Source organism: Cynoglossus semilaevis, chromosome 11 (genome assembly GCF_000523025.1).
Source record: "Cynoglossus semilaevis isolate Cse_v1.0 chromosome 11, Cse_v1.0, whole genome shotgun sequence".
Lineage (NCBI taxonomy): Eukaryota > Metazoa > Chordata > Actinopteri > Pleuronectiformes > Cynoglossidae > Cynoglossus > Cynoglossus semilaevis.
In genome coordinates, this window is record NC_024317.1 from 6277687 (window position 1) to 6288759 (window position 11073).

The following is an 11073-nucleotide window of genomic DNA, read 5'->3' on the forward strand; positions in this document are numbered from 1 at the left end:
ACAAACCAGTACCAAAAAACCACTGTGTACTCTTCAACGGGAAACAATTAGAATTAATTGTTACTGATTTCATTGTTGGACTCAATGCATTCTTATGTATGTGACACACTTGTAGTCTTTATTTCTTCTCAATCAAAGTCAATCCCATTATATATTACTGTTGAATTAGTAAATTTGTAATGCATGGTCTAGTCTTTTTTTATTCACTACAAATTATTGCTCTATTTATTCCATCATTATAATAAAAAGAAACCAAACACATTAATAAGAGTAATTTAACTGCTACCGCACATCACTTCAGCATGTTCAGTATAAGATCTGCAATTGAAGTTATTTATATTTCTATACTGTTGCTGCAAATACTCAATTGTGGGTCAACAGTCAAGGACCAGAGCATTTGAGGACACAAAATGGCCCTGCCAGGATACATAGATATCTGATGTGGGTGATGTGGAGCTGAATAAGTTCCTGTTAGCAGAACAGCTTGATCCTGTGCAAGTGCCAAACCTGGAGACCACCCAAGCCACAGGACAAGGATCAACTCTCTGTGAGTGTGCCCCTCACTCCACTACAGGTTACTGTACATGAATCAACTGGTAATACGATTATGTCATGTGTTTAAAGGTTCTTAAGGGATCAGCACATGCTAATTCTGAGGTTAAGACAGAACCCACATACTGTATAACACAAACATGTCATTAGCTGCCAATCGACAAATTGCACTAATTGTTTGCTGAATCTTATGTTGTGACTAACTGGTTGGGTTACCTTCAATCCTTACTTTATATCTGTCTGGTGTAGAATGTGCTGGAATATACTAAAATGCGTGTTGTTTTGGAAGCACAGCAGCACTGGGAGTGGACACTGAGAAATGCTGCTGCGCTGGCTGCCATAGATCGATGCAGGGAATGAATATATTGTGACGATGCAAATTCTCTGTGTTCGACATTAGATGGAAAAGGGGACCATGCTGCTCTGTAGTACAATTATTTATGTTGCGAGAGTGGTGATCTCAGTGAACTTTGTTTTTATGTATTTTTATCGTGTGATTATAAAACAGAGATAAGATCTATTGGTAATATTGCATCTTTGTTATAAATAGAACCTTGTTACGATATACAATGTCTTATGATGGGCGATTTGTGGATTCTTTTTTATGTCATATCTTCTTGTTCATTCCTCTTATGTGTGTAAGAACAATGATGCAGTAACAGCACATGTAATTTACGAACCATAATAATGTGTTTATTCCACCTGTAAACAGTGCAGTTCAGCCTCTTGTTTTCAGTCTGCAGTAATACTGAAGAACCATCATTTGAAAGAGGATACACTGGACCGGATGGGGCCCTCCTCTCTCTTCCCCTTCTCCCCTTGGAATCTGTTGCCATTACTGTGTTTACATTATAGACACACCCCTGACCTTCACCTACCCCTTGGCGCTGGCCCCTAATACCACTCACACCACCGTATCCACCACAGGCACACGAGAGTTGCTAAGTGCATGTAAGTGTGAAATTATTCTTAAGAAACAAGTGAGAGTTTTTTTTTTATCTTGGGGAATTTAGCACAATATAAGCAATGTAGTGAAGAATACATCTGTTCAATCGCCTATTTTTAGCTCACAGTGTTGCTATTTCTCATGCATTGCAAATGTATGGCGACATCGCCATGCAGCGGCATCGCCTCCCAGCCTACCAGTGTACTGCAGAGCAGACACACCCCTCCACATGCACCCGCCTCGCTGCACACTGCCGCAAAGAATCAAAGAAACAATGGGGACAAATGCAATTGAATGAGCAATCTTGTGTACAGCACCACTCCTTGTACCATTCTCACTGTCGGTCGATGTGTTGATCTAGTTTATTTATATTTATTACACCGCCTTTGGTGCATGTGGCTGTGGAACAAAGAGAAACAACGAGACCCTGGGGGCACAGATATCGAACGACATGTACCGTCTTGTGTTTTGTTCTGGGATTTTTTTTAATCTCTCCATTCTGTTTCTCTCTCCGATTCTCAGTAAACAGAGGCTACAACCTCGAACATACGCTTCTGCTTTAACAGCTCACGCGGTCAAAGTTGTTTACCTCGTCGTTACCTCTGACGTCACGACACACCCCTGTTTTATGGAGGACGAGCTACATGTTTACAAGCACGGGTGCTAACCAATCCAAGCCTGGCCGGTGGGAATTTTCACCAATCACGGTCCAGGGGGCACGACAAGCCCATCTATGATTGGTTGGCTGCCATGTTGAAGGGGGGGAAACCCCTCTTTCCTGTGAAGAGGACCTCAGAAAGGGGGCGGTGCATAACAATGAAAAGTAATGGCTATCTGTTTAGGTTCTGTGAAAGGAGGTATTTTTTTACTGTCGTACAACCGTAGGTGTGTCTCACATGTTATTAGCGTAATATCCGTTTGACGGCTAAGTTGTAATATGCGTTTTTCCTCCGCTTACTGTCCACACTCTGCGGACTGCAGGGCGGCTGCAGTAGCTGTCTGAACTTGGGGCCGCGTTTTAGGGTAAAAGCAGCCAGGCAGCCACGCTAACGTTAGCTACTACAACCAACGTCGCTGCTGCTGCTGCCGCTGTCTTTGGAGAAAAAGGGCGTACATACAACTCGTCACATTCCCTGAGGTACACGGCGTTTCATCTCTTCCAACAAAGACGAGCCCCTCAATGCTTGGCCAGTCGACATGAGGGGGGGCACTCCGTGAGGAAATGAAAAGGAGAACCGACAAACCCGACGACTTAACGGAGGATTATCAACAAGGCAGCTCGGTGTTTACAGGGAAAAGTTGAGCCGAGGTACGAAAGTCGCTGGAAAACACACATACACAGACGCAAATATATACAACTGAAATGCTGTTCTATCGAGACGTGAATGTTTGTGATTCCTGTTGCTCAAGTGCCGTAAATACTAATAAAAAAATACTATTTCTGGTTCAGCAAAGTGACACATTGTGTGTGTGGTCATGTCGACGTTTTTACCTACAGACTTCTCTAACTCCTCCAGGCATCACGACTGTGTGTGTGTGTGCGCGCGCGCGCGTGTGTGTGTGTACGTATGTAGCTGTTTGAAATAGTTCACAGTTACATAAACAGGTCAGGCTTTCTGGGGTTAAGGCCCACTCACTGACTTGCGAAATGCCATTTTGCCTTTTTTGTTGAACAGGATTAACATCTTGGGGTAAACCGAAGAAGGCTTCAAGTATTACCTACTGTACACGGGCATGCAAATACTCCAGGTGAGAGCTTTCACTTTTGATTTGCGGTTTACACCGTCTCATGCAATACATGAATGCATTCAATGTCCTAAAATTGTACAATAAAGATTATATTTTGATGTAAATATATATATATATGTGTCTGATATGATTACAATATGATCACATTTAGTTTATATGTTCTAAGGTATTTATCAGTCTAATTTGAAATTTAAAATAGTAAGTAATTTGTTTCCCTCATAGTGTAATAAACCTCAATTGCCTAAACACATAACCTCTAATTAGCAGTGAGGAGAAACATTCACACCTGGACACTTATGCCAACACGAAATGCAGTCAAACTGTCAAAACCTGTGTTTTGTGTATTGTTTACGCTTTGGAAATGGCATGGTACAAGAAAATGATTTTCTTTCAGTTTTTGCGAAAGTACATTTTACAGACGGGACATTTTGCCTCGCAGCCTTTGTGTTAAAACATTTATCACTGGGCAATAATGAAGTGTATAGACTTTACCCTCACACAGAAATTATTACATTAGAAAATCCACTTAAGAACACCAAGGAACTGTACAATAAAAATCATATTGCTTTGTCAAAATAAAACCCTCTATTGTACATAATGTAACAAATTTTGGTACATATTCTTAAATATTGGTGCTCTCTCATGACATTGGTTACATGCACAGTAACATCAACTTGTGCTTTACATAAATTACACATAAAATTACCATAATATTATATTTTGTTTGAGACTGTGGTAAGTGTAATGTCAGGAGTCAGGCCGTGATACTGAATCTTTCCACAAGTCATATCACTATCAAAAACTATGTTAAAACCTTAATTGTCACAGTGTAGCATAAGTAGTCAGGTAACTTACAATTACAGGTGGCATGCCCGTGTCTGTGTCCTACAGTTACCTTGGAGAGGGAGTATCTGTTTTGCCACCTGAACATTTGTTTATTTGTCTTCCAGTACAATTATTTTTACAAACTTGAACATCCACTCTATCATCACAGAGGAACAAGTGAGTGGCTGATATGGCATCCGTTACAACCTGTTCTCATGGTGGAGATTTAAGTGGCCTCGAGCTCTCTTGAGTTTATAATTATTAAACTGCAGAAACCTAATACATATGACAATATTCTTTTTTTTTTTCATGGCCTTGTTGTTTCAGACTGCTTTGAAAATTTTGTTCAGATGAGGACCATGTGTGTTTTGAATCAGGTCTATGTTAATGTATTGACAGACTCGATCTGAATTTTGCAGCCGAAGCGACTGATTTGCACCCCGTGCATCTATTGACAGAAACTGTAGGAGGTTGTTCATGGAGCTGTGTGCTGTAGTGATGGTACACACCATTATATCTCCTATACAGTAAAGTACCCTGCCCCCCACCCCCTTTCGTGACTGCAGTAATTGGTTGCTTCCCCTCACATGTAACCCTATAGAGAGAAAGAGGCTGCTGTACTTCTACTTGTACTCTAAAGACCTACTTGTATGTGCGTATGTGCATGCGTGCTGTTTGCCGCATATGTTGTGCTGCCTTTAAGACTAATGAAGTGTTAAGTTCTTGTTAATGTTTTTGGGATTCCTGGTAACCTTCCTGTGGTCGATGGGTCTGAGCCCAAATGTATCACACGGGCAGTGTTTGTTTGTAGAGCACAAGTAATGCAGCAAAAAAAAAATCTTCTTGGAAAGCGATGCATGTCACAGCTGGATATATAGGACACTAGACATGGGACCTTATTTTTGTGTTCAAATGAACATCAATTGATGAATGAAGTGCATTATTTCAAGTGTATGTTCTGCTGCTTTGCAACATGTTAAGGTTAAAAGTCAATATTTCATAACGTTTGTTCTTAATGCTTCTCATTTATCTTATCAGCATTCAGATTATCTATCAATGTTTGCCCACTTGGCTTACTGTCTGACCAAGTTGGAGAGGTTGAAAATGCAGTTTTTCTGTCAAAAGCACAAATATTAACTGTGCTTTTGGTGTGTGTGTGTGTGTGTGTGTTTGAGTGGGCCTCTCCCTGCCTCCTCTTTTCCCTCTCCTGAGTCCAGCAAGGGGCCCAGCATAAGGGTGCAGGTTGTCGTCACAGCGTCTCTCTCTCCCCTTGCAGGTTGGACCTGGGGGCCTGGATGGGGCCATATGGGGGGAGGAGGGCTGTTAGAATAGTACGGGAAAGGGACCATGGGTTCGGACACATGACTTGGGACCCCCACCCCTTGTATCCCTCTTTAGTCCATCCTGTGTAGGGCACAGGTCATCATGTCATGTGCTATTACTGCTGCTGTAATGTGCTCCTGGTGATCACTGGAAGAGGGAATGCGATAGAGACGTGGAGGCTGCAGGAGGGGGCAGCAAGAGAGAGAAGGAAACAAAGTGACAGGACAGGACTAGTCTGCTCAGTCTGTTATATGCATTGCAGTCTTGGTTTGTGTTAGGTCATCAGTCTATTTTTGTCCATTTTTGTCTTTCGTCTGTTTGTTCCATACTTGTCTTTCAACTCTAAGCCTATTTGAGTTAGACCAACAAGTAAGTTGGACTATCTTATCTGTAGTTACCAATCTTCTCATATTTTCTTTACGGTTCCTCACACAGCCTTCAAAAGGTCCTCTCCTTCATCCCCTCTGTTACTATTTTAGTCCCAGATGTCCTTCTACTTGTTTCTGTTTTAACCTAGTTCCCTTTGCAAGCCAGGCCATTCCATTTTTGATTTGTTTTACGTCCCTTCTGTACTGGAAATGACCCAGTCCCTGGTATGCAGTAAAACACATAGACTCATGTTTTCTCTTTCTTCCCTCCAACTTACCAAATGTGTCTCCCTGTCTTTTCTACCTCACTCTTGCCTCCTTTACACCACCCTCGTTTCCCTTCTTTCTTTTACTCTTTAAGAAAAACCTTTGGCAGCATGGAACAATTTCAGAACCATTTGTGGGATTGCGTCATGTGATATCGATGGGGGTTACTCATTGGACTGTCAGGGAGGCCCTCCTTTTCTCACTCAGGCGTTCCACAGCAATCCCTCTTTCTCCAGTGCTGTTATGGGTCTGGATGTGATTCCGACTCTGACTCTTATGTGTTGGGATGTGGTCTGTAAGCCCATTGCTGACATTCTTGGGACATCATGCCAGAGTTTTTTTTTTTTTTTACTTCTTTCATTCCCCCCTCTCCTGTGCATGTCTTTGTGTGGTTAAAATGATATGTTTTTGAAGGTTTGGTCCAGATACTCCTTTGCACCCAACCTTTTATATCTGACCTTGTTCTCACGCCTATATTATTTCATTGTCCAATCACTAAAGACCCCACCTAATTGGATTTGTAAAGTGTATTTGTCTTTTTAATGACTTGAAATTTAATTTGATGAAATTAATCCCACAACTGGGCTGCATTCCAAATACTTTTTCACATTTGAGTTTCTGACTCCTTTATTAGCACCAAGTCACCTGACAGGGAATCCTATAGCCACTTTCCTGTTTGATAATGACATACTTAAGTCCAGCTTGAAAATGAAAAGTCAAGCAGAACAGAGGAAATAAGCCGTATTATGAGTGGTATTGGACTTCTGCCAGGATCCAGCTTGGCACAGAAACCCATAATAACTCACGTTACTTGTAGTAAGTGGAGAAACATACAAAGATCCATGAACTATGACATACTTTGGGCCATGTGCATTATGAGTTGAGCACCGTGTCTGACTGTTGCTCACATAGGCATTAACTCTGGATGAGAATCTCTGGGTACCTCACACTTTGATTCATTTACAGTTATGCAGCCAACAATCATGGTTATTACTTTATTATAAAATGATTGTTTTCATTATTAAATCAATTCAAGTTTTAATGATTACATTTAAAATCCAGTATTTATTACTCAAGCCCTCAGTACTCTCAGATGGTCACTGTCATTTATTCAGTATTTAACTGACTGTCAACACCAACAAACTATTTATATCTATTTATATTTATAAAATGAAAACCTACGTTTGTCTATGAATTCAAAGCAGGAGTGGATATAGCATTAGTCCAGGGAATTATAGAACACATATGTGTCATTTCAGCCCATAATATGAATAAATCAAACTGGAGGAGATGAGTCACGGCTCCACGGCGTGCTGAATAGCGCTCTCTCTCTGCCACAGCTTCCTCAGTTTATTGAGGTAAAAGAATGGGAAACTCCCAGGCCGCCCTTCCAGCTACATGACCAAGATTTGGTTAACGTCTTTATTTTGCAGCTTTCACCAACTGGTTTAAAATGACGAGCTGCAGACAGTTTGTGGCGATGCTCTTAATTACAACAGACCTCATCCTTACAAACATCATTCTTCCTGACGTTCCTTTTTTGTGTTAACAGATTTTTCTTTTTGCACAAGTGTCACAACAGAAATGATGATCTTATATTTCCAGAGTTCATCACTTGAAAACAAATGACCAGTTTTCAGTTTTAAACCGTTTCTTTTTATTGCCTTCTCTGTTGTGTGATGCAGCAAATAGTTTGGCCACTTGAGTTTTCATAGGGTTTTGTAAACAATACATTGATGATTAAAAACAGATGGAGCATTTACATGGATACACTCCATATCCACCATTCTAAAGCAATACATTCTGTCTCTGCTTTTTGCTTGTTTTTTCTTCTATAATTAGAATATGTTTTTTTTTTTAAATCTGTCCCCAAAACTTGACGACACAGAGGACTGAAATAGAGCCAGCTGTATCCTACTTTAAATGTGGGACTTCAACATTAAAACTCCACTCCCACTTCTGACACTGGTGAAGATAAAACACTGTCACAGATCAAACATTCATCTCTATTAAGCCAGAAATTATAGCATCTTATGACTCTGTATTTTTAGCTGCTTTTAAAAACAATAACTGACTGTTGTGCTGTCCTTTTTCCATACTTGGTCTGTCATATTGTTTGTCATATTGTAAACTTGCCATCTTCTCTCTCACCTCCTACACACACTCCATTTACTGTTTGCTTGCATTTCCTCCCTCTGACCGTAAACAGCACATGGCCCTTCAAAGTGAGCATTGAACATCTGAACTCTTTGTTGAGAGAATTGAAAACATGTTTACCGAATAACCTTCACAGTAGTCAAGTGGCGAGCAGATAACACTTGGCTGTTTGTTATTAGACTCCGCGCAATGTATATCACTTTAGTGAAGATGACAATAACTTGCATTAATGACAAATAGTTTTTTTTATAATACAATAGTGGATGTTGTACAACCACTTCAAACATGCATTTCAAACATGAACATAATACGTTTTTATTTATATACAAATGCACATTTTCAGAGGTCTTTTGAAAGTGAAGTCATTAGATTTTTCAAACTGGTTAGTATAAAACCCTGTTACATTTGTGATGATGTGGTTTTGTGTCCTATATCTGGTGTTAGCTTGTCGCCACTGGTACAACTCATGTGGCTAAGATAGACAGCCTGATCTTCTGAAGCTCTGAGCTTTACATGGAACACACAAGGCTTTCTTTCAGATGCCTAGAAGGGCCATCCATGTAATATCTTTTCCCTCCTTTTATGGTGTCTTTTTTTTTAAAATACAGACCAACAGCGGTTGTGTCATGGTAAACAGAGAGGCCTCTGTCATTTTCTGATCTTCTTGCAGAACGTTACAACTTTTTCTAAACAGTGCACAGTGGTAGTGTGTATTTTCTGGTCTATGTTCTGGTTTTAGTGACCATGATAACAAGTTTGAAACAGAATTATTTTTCTATCTTTCACACAGCCTTCTGTTCCTTTGGTCCATACAATGATCCACTAAACACTACATTCATGTTAAAAGGCCTAGGGCTGTCGGTCGATTAAAAATTTTAATCAGATTAATCATATGGGAGTTGTGGATTGAACATAATGAATTGTGAATGAATTTATTTTGATAAATCATGATTAATCAAGAAAAAATATTATTCCTTCATATGACAAAAACCTTTTACCCTGTTTATTGCTGAAAGAGAAACACAAATAATAGCAGGTGAATTTATGCATTTCACACATTTGTATTTGACTAATCCAACCGATGGAATTAACAATATGGAAAAAACATTAAGAAAATTATATATACATCTAACCCAGATCTTTCAAAAATATGTAATAACTGGATTGGGTAAAAGTCTAAAACTCTAACCACCTCTGGCTCTGAGTCGACAGTGAGTACACATCTGCTCTAATAACCTGATGCATTATTTAGAGCTCTCTCAGTTTTACTGTGCATTTAGTGCAATGACCCGTCAAGGCTGAACACAGTCACAACGGACTGACGTCATTGATCATTTGATTGAGATAATGGCCTCAATGAGTCTTTTCCCATTGGACCTTGGGAAGTGTTGAGTGTGAAGGCCTGTTGGGATTAAGGATCAGACCACCTGTTTGCAGTTATAAAGGACACTTTAGATGAATTAGAATTATGTTCACCACTGTGTTTGATTACATTTTGAAGCCTAGGTGTGCTGAGTATTTACTATTTAACCACGTAAAACCACGGAATTAAAGGAATCAAGGTATGTGTATAAAAAGTTCAGAAAACCTCAAAAAGTTAAAATAGACTAAAAAAAAACCTGCTAAATCACCAAAGTGAAGGTTTTTTTAACCATAAATGACAGTCAAGGTTTTAATTAAATTAATTAATAGTAATTTAATTAATTTATTAAATTCAGAAAATTACCATTATAATAATTATTTTAATTGCCAAATATATTAGACTAATATATGTGTATATATATATATATATTGTGTATAAATAAAGTATAAAATATGCAACAGACCCATATGTTGATGCTTGAGCTGTTGTTGTCAGTGCTGCCTGAGGCTGTGACTAGATTGTTCACTATTATTATTATTTACCTTTGAATTAAATTAGAATGATAGTCTTATGTTAATATGACTGCACAACAACACCATTTGTCATGGTATGTTATTCTAAGCTCAGCTTTGGATAGGACAGCATTTAATTTGTGATACAGAACTAATTCATGGGTCTGTCAAATAGTTTGTAATTGTGGAGCTGAGCCCCTGTGCACTTGCTGTTGATTTGTACGATTGCCGATGTGTTGATCAGTTTGATTGTCCCTGCCTGCCCTTCTTATGCCTTCCATCATTTGCTTTGTCTCCACACTGGACACAAAGAAAGGAACAAGAAAGGAGCTTTGTGCAGAGGACAGTGATTGTTTTTTGTTTTTGAGGATGTCAGCCTTGTGGTGACATGCTTTATTTTTTTTACCCCGTTCCTATTCTTCCGAGGCAATTGAGAGCACCACTGTATATAATCAATGTCCATGCTTCAGGGCAGACTAATTTTGTGGAAAAGAGAGCTTACAAACAGCTGCAAGATCATGGTCTCTCGTGTCGTTTTGTACTGGTAATTTATCAAAATGGGAGTCTTTTCTTGTCTTGTGAAGTCCACTGCTTAATAGATTTTACACTTCAAGAAGAAATGTTTTACAAATTTAAATGTTCCTTTTTTCAATAACCAAGTGTCTTTGTTTTGTCCGTCCTTCTCTCTCACTCACTCTCCTTTCTTCCACGGTCCTCTTGTTTCTGCTCAGTGATGGAGGCCACGGTTGTGAGTACATCCTCTCAGCCCCCTGATGAGTTCGACAGGAACATGCCGCGGATCTGCGGCGTGTGTGGTGACAAAGCCACAGGCTTCCACTTCAATGCAATGACCTGTGAGGGCTGCAAGGGTTTTTTCAGGTACACACAAAAATAGAAATGTAAATTGACAAAGTGTTATTGAGGAGATAATATGTTGTTATTTCATGAAATCAGACTGAAAACGAAAAAGCTTTTTCAAGTGTCGAATTATTGGAATATAAAAATGCTAAC

General features: G+C 39.5%; 1 protein-coding gene across 1 annotated transcript in view; it reads left to right on the forward strand.

The window, feature by feature from the left end:
- Nucleotides 1-2210: 2210 nt before the first annotated feature.
- LOC103386109 (vitamin D3 receptor B) overlaps nt 2211-11073 on the forward strand; it is a 22431-nt gene continuing 13568 nt past the window's right edge. The window contains exons 1-3 of the mRNA XM_008320228.3: nt 2211-2807; nt 3175-3247; nt 10794-10941. Coding sequence (XP_008318450.1) covers nt 10796-10941 — 146 coding nt within the window. The 5' untranslated portion in view covers nt 2211-2807; nt 3175-3247; nt 10794-10795. The remainder of the gene's footprint in view (nt 2808-3174; nt 3248-10793; nt 10942-11073) is intronic.